General features: G+C 42.9%; 2 protein-coding genes across 6 annotated transcripts in view; both read left to right on the forward strand.

Annotated features, from left to right (window-relative positions):
- Nucleotides 1–3,995, forward strand: part of NFXL1 (nuclear transcription factor, X-box binding like 1) — a 43,440-nt gene extending 39,445 nt beyond the window's left edge. For both annotated transcript variants that reach the window (XM_080590029.1, XM_080590028.1), the window contains exon 22: nt 811–3,995. In XM_080590029.1, coding sequence (XP_080446155.1) covers nt 811–984 — 174 coding nt within the window. In that variant the 3' untranslated portion in view covers nt 985–3,995. The remainder of the gene's footprint in view (nt 1–810) is intronic.
- Nucleotides 3,996–5,396: 1,401 nt separating this feature from the next.
- CORIN (corin, serine peptidase) overlaps nt 5,397–18,195 on the forward strand; it is a 134,739-nt gene continuing 121,940 nt past the window's right edge. For 2 of the 4 annotated variants that reach the window (XR_013950425.1, XM_080590027.1), the window contains exon 1: nt 5,397–6,313. Coding sequence is in view for 3 of the 4 variants with exons in the window: in XM_080590027.1 (XP_080446153.1) it covers nt 6,032–6,313 (282 nt within the window). In the remaining variant the exon portion in view is untranslated. The remainder of the gene's footprint in view (nt 6,314–18,195) is intronic. The other 2 variants (XM_080590026.1, XM_080590025.1) reach the window with 2 other exon arrangements.

Consider the following 18,195-nt stretch of genomic DNA (forward strand, 5'->3'; position numbering starts at 1 on the left):
CTTTTGTGGTCTTCCTAGCAACCAGATGGCTCCAGTGGTCCTTGTTTCTCCTCACTGGAGTCCAGTCCCAGTCTTAAACTTTGTTCCGCATTGTATAATTCCAGTTTTTCAACTTCATACTTGAAAAAGTTTTGCCTTGAGTTGATATCCTTTTAAGAGGAAGTGTGTTCCTAGAGCTTGAAGAGGGGAGGAAGAAGGACCAGAGGGTCCTGCTGGGTCCTTTCCAGGAATGACACTGGAACTGCTGTTTTGGGTAGAAGCTTGGCATTGTTCTTTTTTCCAGTTGCTTTGCTTCTTTCCTGGGCATAAAGGCATGTGTCTTATTTTGCAGGGTGCTATAGGCCTATTATAATATTTTTATGCTTTGGTTTAGCAGAGTAGATCCTTATTACAGGAGGGAGATCTTTTAAGATTTCGGCCTATGCTTTTACATATGTTACTTTAATAGCTTAAATACTTACAAGTGCTTTTCAGTAATGGGGAAATAATGTATTTTTAGCCAATGCTATGGAAATAGCAATCTCATCTTGGCTTAATATATTCAGCTTGAGACAGAAATCTCATGTGAAACTTCATTTGGTTGCATTTTTGCAACGCTTTATAGGGAACTAAACAGTGGTGTAACACTTGGAAGCAAAGTGCTTTGTTACCATGGGATATGGTGCTACTATCTCGTCTGTAGGAGATGTGTAACTTCATTGGCTGCTAGTTATTTTTATAAATGGATTTGGGGAATGTTATTTAAAATCTGCACGTTTCCTTGTTTTTAATCCTGACGCAATGCCAACTACTTTTGGTTTTCTCATCTAGGCTGAACTGGAAGCTTTTGAAAACAGATTAAAAGGGCGAAGAAAGAATAAGCGGAGAAAGGATGAAGTAGAAATTGAACAGTCATCATGGCAAAAATATAAAAACCTCATTATGCTGCCAGTGTTCGGAGTTGCTGTTGTGATGATTGCATGGCTCATGGTCTACAATGACTGAAACAACTCAATATTTAATATACCTCAGTCAGGTAGCTATTATTCCTAGAACGTTAGTCTGTGTGTAGCAGAACCTAATATGCGTAGATTATGTATGTATACTATTTGCCAAGAAAAGTGCAGAGGAGGGAAGAAATGTCACCTTTTGTGTCATTACATTCGCAGCACAAAACTGAATTCAGACACTGAAAGTAATGAAATAGTAAATCTTAGTCTACACTGAAGTGCTGATGTAATTTGTCTGAGATCCATTAACATCTGTTCTATTAATATATTGAGTTACTTTTCCATGTCTCCATTTCACAATATTAAAAATAGCTTAGTATAAAATGCTTTCTTGAATATTTGTTTCCCATAAAATCAATTCAGTGTTTTGTTAAAAATCAGCGTTCTTAAGCTAGACCTTCTGTTCTATCACACAGTTTCTGTGCTTCATGCCAGTTTTAATGGTAACAACGAATGGGGAGCTTTGGATCACTTGTTTGAGTATTTTGTGGCCTCGTGTCAAAACTTTGTTTAGCGAAGGGAAATGTGAATGGTCTTTCAAGTCAACTATTACAAACAATAAATTGGGCCCCCTTGCAGACTGAGTGACTTTGTTTGTTTTTCCATACCTGGTTCTCCTCAAAATCAAATCAACTGAAAACTTAATTCAGTGGACAGATGCATATCCTGAACATGTGTTTGAAGTACTTTCAGGGTACGGAGATATGTTCTTACCCCTGCTTCTGTAGCCAAGAGCAGAAAAGCAAATTGAAATTAAACATAGAGCATCACTGGAATATTTGTACAGATAAATATCACATTTGAACATTTGCATAGATGTACAAAAATGTAAAGTGGTTAAACAGTGTAACAATACAGTTATGTTTTCCATCTGGGTGGCTAGCCATCTAGCTAACCTTTAAAATATTTAAATATTTTATTACTGACAGTTTAGAATGCCTTGCTGTAGAATATTGGTTGGTAGAACTGCAAGGTTTACATGGCTTCAAGTTAAAAGAGAAGCTACATCATCTCAGCAGAGGGGCTGCAAGTTAAATCTGAGGTGTAGGGGGAGAAAACTGAATTTTTAAATCTGTGTTGGAAATCTCATAGTGATACTTGAGCAACCTGGGTAACTGGAAAGTGTTTACGAGATCCTTCAAAAGATGAGGTACAAAGCTGGCAGCTTGTGGAGTTCTGTTTGTGGGATATGTTCCCCCCACAGCACTTTTAACTTATTAAAAAACATTGCAAAAGCAGTGGGACCATTTGTGTAAAGTAGCAGAGAAGATTGCAGTTTGTTTGAAAGCTCTTTCAGTTAGTTTTGGCCCACATGTGAAAGGACTCAGTACCAGTCTGAGCTGAAATCTGAATGTAATTAAGGTTCAGCAGCAGAAAAAGAAAAGCTGCAAAAGACAGTAGCTTTCAGATTGCATAGACTGACAAAATGAGGGAAACGGTTTCTTTTGAATTTTTCACCTAAGTTGGTGAAGGATAAGAGACATGAAGAAAAATTGGCAATATTTAGCATGAATTGGTGCTACTTGGTAGATTTTTTTTTCTATTGACTTAAAAAATGTATACTAATTCTGTCAGGCTATTAGTATGTAAAGCTGTAGAATTAAAATTGCTGTAGAACTGAATTTACAGCAGGCAATCACAGTTGTGCGTCTACTGAATTCTTGTTTCCTTGTGTAAGGAATAAACTATTTTCTGTATTGTTGCTTTAACTCTCTTCTAAAATAATGACACCTGCGAGATAATTCCATGTTGTAAGTGTTGTTTCTTTAACCAAGTGAGGTGATGCTATTATGGGACAGCTTAGGCCTGTAATTCTCGTGCCACTGAAAGAAAAAGAAAGGAGGTTTTTATTCAGGTGAAGTAAAATGTGATCTATTGTCCAAAAATACAAAAAGATACCTTTGTAGCTGGAATATTTAGGTCAACGTGAATGAGGCCATTGTGGAAACAGCTTTTATCTTACGTGAATATAACGCATTTTTCTATTTACTGTAAGATATTTCTTTAAAACAAGTACAATGTAAAGTTTCTCCCTGCCTCTCTGGCAAAGAGAAGAAATCTCTCTACAGAGCTTTAAAAATGATCTGCACTTGAGTTGCATGTTTCAAGTAGTTCTTTGTGTTCTTTTCCGAATATTTTGCAATGTTTGTGTGACATATTGGAAAGGAAAAGACTTGCTTCTGATTGATTGTCTTGATTATAATAAAGCATACAACTCCTTAAAATTCATTCCGTTCATACATGTGAGTGTGCGTGCAAGGATATTCTCTTTCTTAAAAGATGTGTATCTCTCCTGAACCTCACATATGTGAGGCATACCTATTTTTGAAATGTTATTCAAAATAGTTCTGGATATCTTATCCAACCATCTGAGTCATTTGCACTCTGTTGGTCTGCCTGCTGAACCAGATATTTGTTTCTTGGCATTAAAAAAAAAAGTGTGGGGGTTCAAGCAATCTGCGGTTTAATAAATCACTGGCTTCTATTTGTTGTTTTTAAAAAAATTATTTCTATAGTTCATTTTTTGCCTTTGTTTTTGGTTGGAGCTCCACGTGTTGCAAGCATGACAACTTTGAAGAAAAAGGTATGGATGAAATCATCTGTTATTCAGGATACAGGAAATATTTTGAATATTTCAGGTATTTTGAATGTTAACAATTTACCAAAAAAGTGTATTGATAAATATACATTAGAATAAATGATATAATCTGACCTGATGTTGAAGGGAAATTATAGAGACAAGTCTGATGATGAGCATACTGTGCATTCAGAATATTTAGTTGCATGTAAAATGAAAAAATAACAAAACTTCCAAGGGTTTTTCCTGATTCTGAATGCATTCTAGTAAGCATTCATCTTTTTGCTGAATTAAGGTGCTTACAAGTTGTCAATGTTTTGGATTGGAAACTCCTTGGACAGGTTTGTTCCCTGTAAGAGTAACATGGCCCTTGTGTATGTTCATTGAATGTAAAAAAACAAGTCATACAATAAACACATCCAAAACAACTTGAAAATTTGTTTCTTTCTGCCTAGTATCATAAAGCAGCAAACTTTTCCTGGGTAGTAACGGCTGATGTGCTGAAATGGAAGTTTTAGGCATGCTCTCTGTTCCCCTCTTTGGCAGGGGTAGGTTTTACTACTCAGATGAACGCTGAAATTACTTAATCATGTTCCTCCATGGTGGTACTCTGATAATTGTGAGAATGGGTCGGTGAAGCTGATTGAGATAAAACGAATGGGAGTGGATGTAGCAGATGATATTTTTTGGCCTCACAAAGGGACATACAGCTGATTTATTAGATGCTTGTCCTGACTGTAACTACTAGAGTGAGAAATGTTACTATGCAGATAACACCAAAATTTGTTCATAAAAGCTTCCATGTGTGAGCGTGCCTTTAAAGCACTGAACTCTGAGCACTTGCCATCTCAGTAGTTCTGGCTCCAGAGTCTATCTTAGCTGCTCTGAGCGGGATGTGTCTGTGCTGCAGAGTTTGCTCAGAAGGACGTGCTGGGGCCGGGCAGCAGAAGCTTGAGGTGTGTGGTGGCTGCTCTGGTGCAGGGCTTAGGGCAGAGTGTGCTCGCGTGGGCAGCCCCTGCATTGCCCTGGCTGTGGTTTCATTTGCTTCAGATATCCCTCTTCTGCGTTGGTTTCATCCCAGCTGTCATGTATGGACATTTAAGTCGCTCCCTTTTCTTGCTTCGTGAGTTTATTTTTGTGTCTGCCCTTCTAATTAAATCAATCACTGTAAAGAAGGGTAAAATGAAGATACTGTAGCCGTCTGTATTTACTAGGAAGGGAAATGCGAGATTAAAAATAGAGAAAAAACAGATGAGGTCAAATTAGCTATAAGATAGTTAGGCATACTTGCTTCTTTCCACTAATGGTAACATGTTAACTGAATTAACTAAATTTATACTCTGCATTAAAATATTTATAGGCTGTTCTACCAGAAGACAGATTTCTGCTAGGGCTAATGTATCAGTAGGGACCATATGCTGGGGGAGCTGTGGCTTAATTCAACCAAGTATTATTTAATCTAACTAATTGTTCTTTGGGCAATGATTTCCATAAAACCACCAACAGCCACTGAACTCAGTTCAGGCTTTTTTCTGGGTGCTGTGCACGGGCTGAATGTTGTGGCTACAAACCAGCTGTTTGACTTGCTCCCCAGCTTGAGGGAATGGGGATGGGATGAGGAGGAAAGGTCGGGTTAGGGTTTGCAAGTTGTTACTGCTGAGGAGAACACAGCCTCAGTCCGAAACCAAGCTGGCCATGGATTGCACCTTTTAGTTCTCAGTCTTCATTTGTTCTTATTGTGATTTTTGACAGGGCTAATGCTGTAATTATGAATTATGGCTCGATTCCCCCCCTTTTTTTTAATCAGAATTACAGCCCAAAGTGTTCTGCACAATGTCCAAGCTGCGTAATGTATAAATACTCTTGCTTCTATGTCTTCTTCCATACTTCTTTTATTTGTGCAATTGTTTAAAAAGAGGAGGGGAAGCACAAAGCCAAACCAAACCCCATTGTACTCCCTCCTGAGGTGACTTTGGTTGGGTAATGCAGGACCGAATTATCACGAGCAGCAGTCAGTTATGCACGGTGGCACCCCAGAAGCACGAAATGCCCCCTTTAAACTTCACACACGAATGCAAAGTGACGTGACCTAAATCCAAAGGTAAAGCAGTAGGCAGCTGGAAAAGAAGCTGGCGAAGAGCTAGGGGGAAGCGTTTGCCTTGAAGTGCGTGTCTCTGTGTGTGTATGAGCGGTACAGGTGCAGCTCCCGGGGGGAAGGAGCGGGCTGCGGGTTCCTCGTTTTGGGACGGGAGGGCTGGGGAAGGGACATTTTGTCCCTTTTGTTTATTGAGGGCCCGGCTCGGGCTGCCCTCGCCACCTGAAGGTTGTCCCGAGTGGGGCCGGGGGGGGCACACACCGTGCCCACAGCCCCCCGGGGAGGGCTCGTAGGGGCGATGCGTGCCCCGCGGGCTGTCCCCCGGCTTGTCCCCAAGGGATAGAGCCTTTGTGTGGGAAAGGGGTGGGGATGCGGCGGCTTTCTCGCCGAGGTTTGTTATTATTGGGCGGAGGAGGCGGGAGGGGGCAGGGGGCCGAGCAGACAAAATGCGGAGCCCCCCCACCCCGAGCCCGGCAAGTGTGTGTGTGTTGTGTGCGGCTGAGGAAGGGAAGCGCAGGGGGCAGGAGAAAGTGGAGAAGCCCCAGCAGCAGCAGCAGCAGCAGCAGGAGCCCCGGCATGCTCTCCATGCAACAGTTCCCTGCCCTGCCGGCGGAGGAGGAGCGCTACCGGCAGGTCCTCGCCGGCAGCCGGGTAAGGCGAGCCCCCGGGGGCGCTCCCCTCCGCGGGGACCGGGGGAGGGCAGGAGGGGAAGCCGGGGGGCTCGGGGCGCTGAGGAGAGCGGGGAAGGGGCGAGCCCCGCTGCCAGCGCAGCGCTGTGCCGCAGCGAGGGGAAGGGGCAGCGCTGGGAGCCAGGCACGGTGCCGGTGGCGGTGCCGCCCCGCAGGACAGCCGGCGACAGGTGACAGCCTGCTGCTGCCCGCCCCGGTGCAGGGGTGCAGGGGCCGTGCGAGAGGAGAGCTGGGGGCTGGCGGGGTCGCCAGCTCCGTGCCATCCCCTCAGCGGAGCCCTCTCGCAAAGGCCGGCGGCGCTGATGCTCCCCTTCGTCCCCTCGGAGCCGGGAGGAGCAGCGCCCAGCCCGGCGGCAACAGGTCCGTTTGGGATCTGCGGCAGCGAAGTTTGGGATCCACATCCGTAAGGACACCCCCCCGACACACGCACACACACACACCCGCAGCCACCCACGGGTGCGCGGAGAGCTGCGTGAGAGCCGGCACCGGCCGGCCCTCCCGTCCTCCTGCCCCCCAGCAGGTGCCTGCCCCGGCGGGGGTCGTGCTGCCGGAGGTAGGGGGGGGGCGGCTGGTGCCCCCCGGGACGGGACGGGACGGGACGGGCTCGGTCCCGCTCCCCGTCCGCCCCCGGCTCCGGAGCCGGCTGCGCTGCGACCCAGGCGGTGCGGCAGCGGTGTTTAAAAGTTTCTGCATGCGGCAGTGGAGCTCAGCGGTAGCGTTTCTCTGCTTGATTCAGAGTCCTTGAATGCATTTCGTGGCAGACGATTAATTAATTAACTTTTTTTTTTTTTTTTAAATAAATATATTAGCAGTCTGGCTGAGGTGGTGAAACTCGTGAAATCGTGTATCCAGAGCTTTTAATGCGCTCGTGGGGTCTCTCGGGAAGGCTTAACTTTCAGCAGTAAAAATATGGGAATGGATTTTTCCATATGGCTGCCTACATCCTTCCCGTGTTCCTAAATGATGGACCATTAATGTACAATCAATTGTCATTCTTAGTTTGTTTTTTGTAACGTTTGCCTTAGTTCGAGGTCCCGTTGTACACCTCTCAGGTACTGTGACTTTTGGGGTATAGGCACCACTGAAGGAATATATCAGGGAGGTCACCTAAACACCTGTAAAGTTATTTAGGCTACAAAGAATCATGGACTCATTGTGCTTAATTTGTGGCTGGAAAAGTTGGTGGCATTGCCTGGATGTCTAGACAAGTAAGTTCTGTAGGAAGGTGTATGCTCCTCTGGTGGACAGGAGAGTCCCAAACACTGTCCAAAACTTAGAAAGAAAATGCTTGCGATTGTTTTCCCCTTCCCCTGCAGCCATTAATGGGGGTACCCCCACAGCCTGGCTCTCCTGCCTGGAGGGAAGTGATGAAGCTGAGCCCTTCAGCCTCACTCATCATCTTCACTCCACACGCATTTTTAGTGAAGCCAACTCTAGGTTGGCTTCACTACCCCAACTCTTGGTTGGCTTCACCACCCCAGCTCTTGATGATGGGGTGGTGAGCCAGGCTGCACAGCTCAGTCTTGTAGATTAGAGGAATCTTCTTGTGCTCTATTGGTATCTGATCGGCCCATCAGGGCAAAACATGGTTTTCCTTAGTCTTTTGGAGCCTGGAACTATAAAGTGTTAAAGAAAGCATTTACTTCCCCTCCAAACGTCTTTGTTGGCACTCTGCTGTGTGCCTGTGGTAGATAACTTGAGCATGTAGTGAATCAAAAGCATAAAATAGTTTCAAATGCGTCACAATTGGAGGCGTTCTATAAAACATGCAATGCATACTGGGCAGTTTAATACATCTGTATTGTTTAGCTGTTACTTATATATGATTTCTGCAGATACAAATGAAAGCCAGGACTGTAAACTGTGCCAGTAATTATTTAAAAATGCAGACTTACTTGAATGTAGGAGCTTTTTATTTTTTTGCTAAGCTGATATAGATGTTTAGGTCTTAGCACCCTGCTCCCTTGAGGAACATTAGTGTCCTGCCGTTATACTGTGTCCACGTATTGCCAGACACATAATTTCTTCTCATTTGCGTGGCCAAGAGAGGGGTGCTTTTAGGAGCTGAGGTGGATAAACACCCTGGCAACTCATTTACCAGCTGGGGAAGGGGCCTTTGCAGAGAAGGAGGGATAGGCAAGGTAATGTGAGGGGCATTAGACCTGCTAAGGAGTCCCAGCAACTCCTGCTCCCCCCACCCCTCAGACAGGCTAACCAACAAATGCTGAGCTCTAAACAAGCCCTTTGTACCCAAGCAGAAGCCCGTGCTGCCATCGGTGTGGCTGTGGCCTGGGGGGCTCTGAGTTGCCACGCTGAGGCCCAGCTGCAGCAGGGTCAGGCCATCCCAGTACAGCAGGCACAATATAGGCACCGAGGCACTTCCTTAAGGGATGGAGCTGTGACCCCGACCAGAATCAGGAGACCATAGACATCAGATCTTCTGCTTTCAGGCTGAACAACATGACCTGTGAGGCACTTACACACAATGGCTCTAAAAGATGGCAACCACTGTGACATTGTGTGGGAAGAGTTGAATCCTGTCAGCGTGTCAGGTATCGCTGGCAAACGTTTACAGGGCCAGAGGAGCGCCTTGATTCTGAATGTCAGCCGGGGTTTGGCAGGGGTGGGTGTCAGGCCCCTTGCAGCAGGGCAGTCCTACTCATGCACTTGCATACAGCTAGGCCCTTCTAGTGTAACAGCTGGCCACCTCCTGATTTTTAACTGCCTTCAGGACAAGGCAGGGGCAGTCTGATTGCAATTTGCAATACTCATGTTTCTACTCTGTTCCAGTTTCTTCCCCTACCAAAAAGAAATGGACCTCATAAGTGACAGGCTGTGTAAGTACAATTCTCCAGCACCATGGAAAAAAGGCTGATTATATCCCCTTGTGAAGTGACTGGTTGTCAGAATAAGACACAGAAAGCTTAAATCTTCCTCAAAAAGTTCTTCACACACAGAACAAAAGTGGGGGGGAGCAGGAGTTTCTCTAAAGGCTGTGTCCAGACAGGCTCCAGCTTGACTACACTCATTCCCTACGTATTTTTAATTCCTAGTTAGGGTCATTTTTTTGTCACGCGAGGCTATGTAGTTCTGCCTGGAACTCCCCAGAGTCCAGGTCTGAATGCCAGGGCACAGCAGTCCTCCTCCACTCGCCAGTGTCTCTAACTGAGGGAATGAGTAAGGGTGAGCTGAGTCCTCACCTCCCCATGGGCTGCCTGAGGAAAAGCAGGGAGAAGGGGGAAGGAAGAACACCTGGGCCTTACCTAGGTTCTCTGCACCCTTGGTGCTTTGTCCGGCCTGGGCTGCGACCTTGTCGCAGGCTGTGTAGGGCGCTGGGCCCAGGCCATGTAGAGTGCTGGGTGACACACCACACCATACCACGGTGCTCGGGGTTTCCCCTCGCCTGGCCGTGCCTCTCCTGGCTCGCAGCCCTGGGATGATTCCGATTGCATCCCTTCCCTCTGTCCCCCGCCCCTCTATAAATAACTCCTGCTGGGCTGACCTGCCAGATTACCCCGGCAGAGTGGATCCCCTGACCCGGGCCGCCTGCAGTGGAAAGTCTGAATGCAAAAAATACCAAAATAAAAATAGTGCAGCTGGACAGCCCCGCCGGCAGGTCCTAGCGCCGGGGCCCAGTGACTCCCAGTGCCGCACTGACCCTCAGGCACCCTGCCTCGGCCCTGTGGGACATGGAGAACTTTCCCCACCTGCTTTAATACCCTCATCTCTTTTATTTTTTTAATTATTTTTATTTTTTTCTGTCTCTTTTTTAACTGTCAGAGAGAAACATATTTAATTTCTGCTATTCTGTTGTGGAACAGCTAGTTCCCTTCCCAGCGATGCTTTTAATTTCAGCTTGTCTTTCTGATCAGCAAATGTGAAAGAAATAGAGATAATGATTTAATATCCTAAATGTAAAAATAGTAATGAGACAACAATCAAGCAAGGACTCGCTGTTTCAGAAAGAGGCGAGAATCTCGCTGCCTCTGAAGTACTGCATTTGGTTGCAGCTCATGTCTACCATGAGCAGAAGACTTTCTCTGAAGGGACAGATTCTCCTCAGTTGTGCTTTGAAGCCACTGTAATTTAAAGAGATGCTTGTCATTATTTATTTATGCATATAATTGATATGGTTTTATTTCTGGTAGTTCTACATGCAAAGTCTGAATATTTGGTGGATAAAAGCAGCAGTAGATACCAGGATGAGTTATTTGACCATTGCTGTGCCTTCTGCTTTGGAGTGTCCGTGTTTCAATCTCCTGGCCTACAGTGCCCATGGGAGCACAGCCTCCTTGGGATATTGTGCTGGGGTGACCTGGGCTCACAGCCAGACACCCAAAAAGCCACTTGCCTGCTGCCTCCATCGTCCAGTGAGAAGGGGGAGAAAGGAGGAAGAACAAGAGTGAGAAAGCTCATGGTCAAGATAAAGACTGGGAGATCACTCACCAATTACCATCATGGGCAAAACAGACTTGTGGAAATTAATTTATTATCAGTTTATATAAATACTTAATTACTGGTTCAGATACCGGGAAACAGAAATGAACAAACAAAAAGATGCAAATGTTAAAACACTTAGAGAAAACACCTCTCCTCCTCTGTTCCCCATCTCACCTTCCCTCCAGACTCCTTTCCCACCTTGTTACTGCTGCAGGTTTCACTCAGTCCATTCAGTGAGGCTGTGAGAAGTGCATGGGAGGTTTGTGGTCATAACATAGTGGTTTCTCACTGCTGCTCCTTCCTTCCTACTCTTTCCCTTAGCTCCAGCACATCTTCCACAGGCTGCAGGCCCTTCAGGAATATCTGCTCTGCCATGGAGCACCTCAGCCTCCTCTGACCTTGGTATTCGCACTGCTGTTTCTCTCTTTTTGATGAGGTGGTGGTCACCTCATCTATAACATCAGCTTGGGAAAGTATGTTCACTCAAAACTGACCACAGTGGCAGCATTATTCCATGGATGTCTCCTCCCCTGCTCATCTTCCTTGATCCTCAAATTAAGAAGGGATGAACTGAATCCAGCTGTCCATCAGTTCCTTTTCACCATCTGTGTCATTGCAGTGGAACCATTGCAGCATCTGCTGCTTTGTGTATCGTGCAGTTTATAATTTTCTCTTTATTAGTGTTAGTGTTGTTGCCAGCATAAGGTAGTTTTCAGCTTGTTGTCCTGTAATGAAAGGAGGCTGAAAAACAGATACTGCCAGAGCTACACTGGAGCGATGATGTTTATCTTTTGTTGATTCAAGCCCTGCCCCTCTTCACAAATAAAATGTTTCCCACAACAGTAAGCATTCTGTGGGATCCCAGTTTTTGCCTATGTTCTAAATATATGCTTATTGCCTTTTTATTTTTTATTTTTTTTTTAAGAGAAGACACAAATTGAGGAAATTTTCAAATCTTTTCCTCATAGAATGGTGCACAGCTCCTATAAACTTGTGGGAAAGAAGACTGTCAAGTTGCATCATTGCAGGTGCTCCTGCAAGCTACTGCTCTTTCTGAATTTCAAGGCTCACCTTTTCTCAGAAAAGAATAATTTTTTATATTGAACATTTAAGTCATCTTCACCCAATCTTCAGAGGAAAGGAAGTGAGGGTAGATACAAGTATCTTTCTTCAGGAATGCATCAGACTGCATTTATTCCAATTCGTGTTTCATAGCTAAGAGAGAGTTCAAGCTTGATTCTCAGTGGGTGGTGCTCGTGCTTTGGGACTGGCTGGTCAGTCATTGTCAACGTGTTTTTCCCTTCCTTTGTTCCTCAAAGCTGCAACACTTGGTTCTGCAATATATAGGACCTAGGGTTTTAAAAGCTAATGTCCTAATCTTTTTGATACCAAAGAGATTTAACTTATCAGTCATTTAATAGTAGTAGCAATTGCCCAGATTGGCATTGCTCTTCAGCTCAGATTGCTCCTAGTTTCAAGCCAGCCTACTGTAACTCCAATAGTACTGAAAGTTACTTGGAAGCATCTCAGACTCAGGCAGCATATCTAGGAAGCAAGACTTTCATTTTTTTTCCTTTTCTGCCTCTGAATTAAGCAGTAAAAAGATGAATCACTTGCTCCTTGCATTGTTCTTCTCCTTAGGCTTCAGAAAACAGTCAGGGCATTCTCTTGGAAATAAGCCCACTGAGGAGCTTTGTATCCCAGGTCTCTCAGACCTGCAGCGCTGTATTCATGTAACACACAGTGTGTATGTGTAAAGTACAGTGATATCTTCTCTGGAATTCCCTAGTCCAATGGCGTGACATGGACAGTTGTCCATTGCTCCTGCTTCCAGTGCCACCCTTTTTGCTGGGTGGATTATTTCTTCTCTGTTAGAGTGGTCACAGAACCAGAACCAGTAGGATGTAGAGATTATAGATGCAGAACATCCTAGCAGTTGACAGACTTTCCCCAGCATTTTCCCATTTTCAGGAAGAAACACGGGCAGCTGAGCCCACCTTGCCTTAGTAGCCTGTGCATTCTTCGTGTCACACAGTGCCAAGAGACAGACACTGCTGAGATACAGGTTACTGTTCGGAAGATGTTAGTTCTGTGCATGTATGAATACTGTATGAATGGATAATATATCTGAAAGAGTATTGGAAACAGTAGAGTGTGTAGCTATCTTTCCTTTTTTTTTTTTTTTTTTTTTTCCTTGCTAGTTGTTTTGTGGCAACTGTGTAACAAAAGAATTCAGTAGTAAATGCCTTTTTTCAAGCATAGGTGTGTTCCTGCTCAGCCATTTTAAAGGTTTAAGTTTAAGTAATTCATACTGAATGAAGACAAGGCTGGAAAAGAAGTGTCAAATGATGGCTGAATGTGCTTAGAAGTTATTAACAATTCTCCTTTTCCTTACAAAGCAAGAGTATATGGAATAGTGTTGCTAGCGGCCTGGAAAGGCTAGGAACCCAGATGGTTTTGATTTGCTTTTGCCTCATCATAGATAGGACTATTATGTGACTCCTATAGATTTCCAAAGAAAATGCGAATGGGAGGAAAAATGGTATGTATTCTAGGGATGACATTAAACTGAATAGTCCTAGCCATAAATACAGTAGAATGTTTCTCTTTTGACAAAATAATTCACCAGATTTATTGATTCAGTGACTTAGATGGAAGTTTTTATTCCATAAATCCTTTATATTTGATTCTATATGAAAGCCATAGCCCAAAGCTTACACCATCGTAAGTGCCTTGTTAACCCACTTAATCTTGAGTTTTCAGTTTCAGTTTATTGTTTTGTAATTTAGACAATAGCAAATAGTTTTAATCCCTAGTCATCTCTTTGGTTATTTCTGTCAAGATACCATGGTAATTTCAGAAAACATCCTTCTCTTTCTGTATTTTCCCCACAACGAAGCAAAATGTTCAAAGATGAACATGTTACTGAACAAAGTGGCATCCCATTGAAAAATGACTGACTCACCTCTACATTTATACATAGTAGATTATCGACCTCTGAGACATTGTGTGATTCCATTTTCATCTTTGGGAAGAGGACAAATAAGTATCTAGCTACAATGAACAGATGATGCTTTGCTTTGACTCTAAACTGTGTCCTTCCTTTGATTAACGCTGCTGCTCTTATCCTTGGTCCAAGAATCAATATCTTTCTATTCACAATTTGGAAAAAAGTCAGTAGTGTAAAGTTAACTTTACCCATTAAAATCTAAAATTTTAATTTCTTCAAAACAGAAGTTTAAAGTGTGAGAATAACTTATACATTTTAGAGAAAAAATGAATAAGAAATACATGGAACATAAGGAGACAAATGCTTTGAAGAAAATTCCTGCCATCTCTCTACCTTGTGTCCCAGCTTAGTGTCCAATTAAAATCAGATCACTGAAAGCTTATGATTTAAGTAGGTTAAGTAATTGTATAATGAGTAGCAGGCATGGTAGATATATCACATACTGGTCTCCTTCAAGTTCAGAAGTCTGAACCTGCTGATCAGGTATTAATAGAAAAAAAAAAAAGAGGCGTGTCCACTAATGAGGTCTAGTTGTCTTTTTCGGGATGGGGTGTCTGGTAGGTTTTCAATGCAGGCAGTGATTAATCACTGAATGTGAGCCACAGGGCAGGCAGGGTTTCTTTTTGCCCCTTTCTAGTTTTCCAGGCTTGAAAACTGCTTTCAGGAGAAGGTTTTCCTCTAACAGTATCCCTCTACACCCTGATTTTTTTTTTCCCAGAAATTTTTTATTGGCACAATTTAGACCATTAAGATTTTTTTCTTTTCTTTTCTCTTGGCTTCCAGTTTTGCTTTCTGGTGCTAATGGCTCTTGTGCACCTGCTTATTGAATTCTCAGCAAAACAAGAACCTGAAAGCAGTATTGTCAGCTTCTCCACTGCCCATTGAATCGTGATTTTCAGCAAGATTATGGCTTTCCATTGCTGCTCTACTTGCTTAGCAAGACATGATGCAGTGAACATGTGGGTATCCAGGAAGGCATTAAGGTGGTCTCTGTGTGTGTTCAGAAAAACAACATGCCATTGTTTAAACCTTCACATGGGTAATCTCTGCAAGCCCTAGGAACTTGAAAATGAATAAATCCCAAAGCATAAATTCTGCATTAATTAAAGATTAATTTTGCTGCTGCCTGCTGAGGTAGGCTGAATGGATACTCATGTTTTGGTATTGAGAAATACCAGATAACGCTAACCATACTCTGGTTCTTAAAATGAATGTCTTCTGCTTTAGTTTTTAGAAATCTTTGATATCCTCCATATGTTTACTGAATCTTGCTTTGGTTGTGTGGCATAGCAACATCACACATCTTTGCCACCAGCTGTTATTAATAAAGAAGTGAGAGCTTGGAACTGTAGTTTGCCGTAAGCTCAGCTATTTCTTAATTTTAATATCCCTGAAAATTCAACAATTCCATTGTAAACATGGGAAATATCCATTGTAGTTGTAAGTTTATATCAGTGAAATTTATAAACAATAGTAAGTATGTGCAATATATAAATATGTACCACAAAGTGGAGTCATTATTCAGCAGCACTTCTTTTGAAAAATGAAGGGATTCAAAGGCATTACTATTGTAGAGGCGATACTGCTGTTCTCTGGTAGTGATAAATACCCTTTTTTCTCTCCTCTAATTTATATTTTGAAGCAGGATTGATACTGACTTTATATGATGGCTAAATGGTGTGTCTAATTCTTGTTTTAAACGAGGCAGAAGGCAGTTATTGGTATCAAGCTAATCCAAAAAAAAAAAAATCCATGGAATCCAAAAAAAAATCCTTTCTTTTCCACCTCCTCTGCTTTCCACGAGAATGTGTAATCATGTGTAATCAAGAACCAAGGACAGTATTTTGCATGTGAATACTTTTCTGATTTCTAAATCAAATCTTCTCAGGGAGACCAATTATTATATTATTTATTTAGATTTATTTCAGTATCAAACAGGTGCTTTTTAAAGTGCCTTTGTAGTCCACTACGCTGACCCTATAAAACACAGGAGCCTTCCCACCCCGAAAATGTATGAAATGGGAATAAACTCCTCTGAGCTACAGCTCTCCTGCTGTAGTGCTTATGTCTGAGTGACCAGCTTACTTCCACCTCCATCAAAGCCTTCAGAAAGGGAAGAATGAGTTGTGAAAGAGATGGTGTACCAGGAGCTAGCTTTCTTTTAAAATGAGCATGCGCTGTAAGACAGTAACTTGGACACCACTGGCAGCATGGTGGTCATCAGTTTGCCTGGATGAAAACTCAGATCTGGATCTCTGTGTTTTTGTCTCCGTTAGCTGTTAGTGCCTGAACTGGACAGTTCAAGGCAAGGGTAGGTTTGTCTAAGGAGCCTTCAGTCACGTTGTTTGCACTGCACTGCAGGCATACTACAAAGGAGAAGCTTGGCGGACACCAGTGCAGGGTATCAAGCACACAGATACTGGAGCACCATTGTTATGTTTGGATTTGTCTCTGTAAACTTACCCCTGGATATTTCTTGAACTGAAGGTGGAGCAGCACCAGATCTGTGTTGTCACCAAGCAGGGTGAGACATACTGGAATGTCACCTTGTCTTTTCTGAGCTTCTCATGCACATCTCACAGATTTCTTAATTCCAAAGTTGTCTCAGTGGCTGAAAAACTGCTGAAGGTATATGTCAGGAATAAAGAATCCCAAAGTTGTGCTCCAGAAATGAAAGAAAAATACCACATCAATTTTGTTTATCAGTGATGTCTGGTGATGCCCAGTTTGGATTTTTATTGTGCTGTCTCATGCTGGGTTAATAACATCTTCAAAGGTCTCCTGAACAGCACAAGTGACCAGTGGGTCTCTGTGGTAGTCTGAAGTGCAAACAATCACCTTACTTCACACCTTGTGTCTTCTGTAAGATCCATCTCTGACACACGATCATCTCTCCTAACTTTAACTGAAAATGTAAGTTGGGGAGGTTAAAGGTGCTTCAGGTTTTTGCTTCAGCCAAAAGAATCCAGCTGGACATAGCGTCTAGCATCAACTAAACATTTCTTTTGGAAGGACGTTCCCAGCTTTATATGACAGCTCCTTTACTTAAATAGTCTGTCTTTCAGATTGGTGTGATGACTCAGTATGTTTATATTCCAGTGGTTAGCATAAGGGTAAGTCAGAGTATTTTATTTCATGGATGGGAAAGGAGGCCTGATCATTTCAATGAACTCTGAATGAATTATGTCAGTAATTTGTCTGAGGCTATGGCATTTCCTGGGAGAAGTTACAGGATTGCAGTGAACTTGAACTACCAAAAAACCTGATGCAATTCATTGTGCAGATAACAATTCATGTGACAAAAACATGCTTCTGATGTTTGCTGCCTTGCTGTATGAAAAAGATCTTTTGTTTGTGTGTTTCCTTTTTTTTTTTTTCTTCCCTAAACCACACCATTTCCTTTTAGAATAACTGTGACACTTTTGTTCTTAAATTAGTGGTGTGCTCTCAAGTCTGAGTATTGTGTTTGCAGACAAAGTTGCTTAATAGCCAATTTCTTTTGCTTCCTTAAGATCCATTCTTTAGTTGGGCCATTTCAGCTTGGCACTCTGATTCCTCTAACGTTTTCAATGGGAGATTATGCAAAACCAGTGACTTTTGTTCTCAGTGACTTTTTACCAGTTCCTGTTTTTAGTGTGTGACTTTTCCTCTTCCTTTGGATGATTTATCTTACACTTTCTAGTTGTTACATTGACCATTAAAGCATGGCATTACATTTTTTGGATGGAATAGTTGTCAAACACAAGTGCATTGTTGACTCCCAGGTTTTCGTGTGAACAGGACAGCACTGATACAGAAATGTAGAATACTTGCAGCTTCTGTTACTCACTCCCAGGCTTTTGAATATTGTGAGTAGGTCAAAAGAGGATCTAAGAAAGAGTAAGTTTAAATTTATTTTTATATGATATCATGTATTTAAACACTGACACTTCACATGTTCAGTTTTTGCTCTGTGACAGTGAGAATTGGAACCATATTCCCTTGCATAGAAAGGAAAGCTGTCATCGCGGACACAGTCATGTGAGTCCCATATCTAGAGCTTTAAGACAAGTATCATGACAGTTGATAAAATCACAAAAGGTGCCAGCAGCACACTGGAATAGGAACAATATCAAAGACATGTAAAGAACTGCAGATAGATCATGTTTGGAAAATATGTTAGATTATGAAAACTATGTGCTATCCAGCTTGGCTGGATTCCCCAATGGCACTGTGACTTTTACAAGGCCACCTGTTTACTGTCCCCTAGTGACATTCTGCATGTCATGGTTGTACTCCTTTCTTGTCTTCTTTCTACTGCTTCCCAGTACAAATACTGCATAGTACTTTGGTGCATGGCTTGCTCAAGATATTTTGATGTTTGGGACCCAGCAGTTGTCTTCCATGTTTCTTTG

Source organism: Anser brachyrhynchus, assembly GCF_964034855.1.
Source record: "Anser brachyrhynchus genome assembly, chromosome: 4".
Lineage (NCBI taxonomy): Eukaryota > Metazoa > Chordata > Aves > Anseriformes > Anatidae > Anser > Anser brachyrhynchus.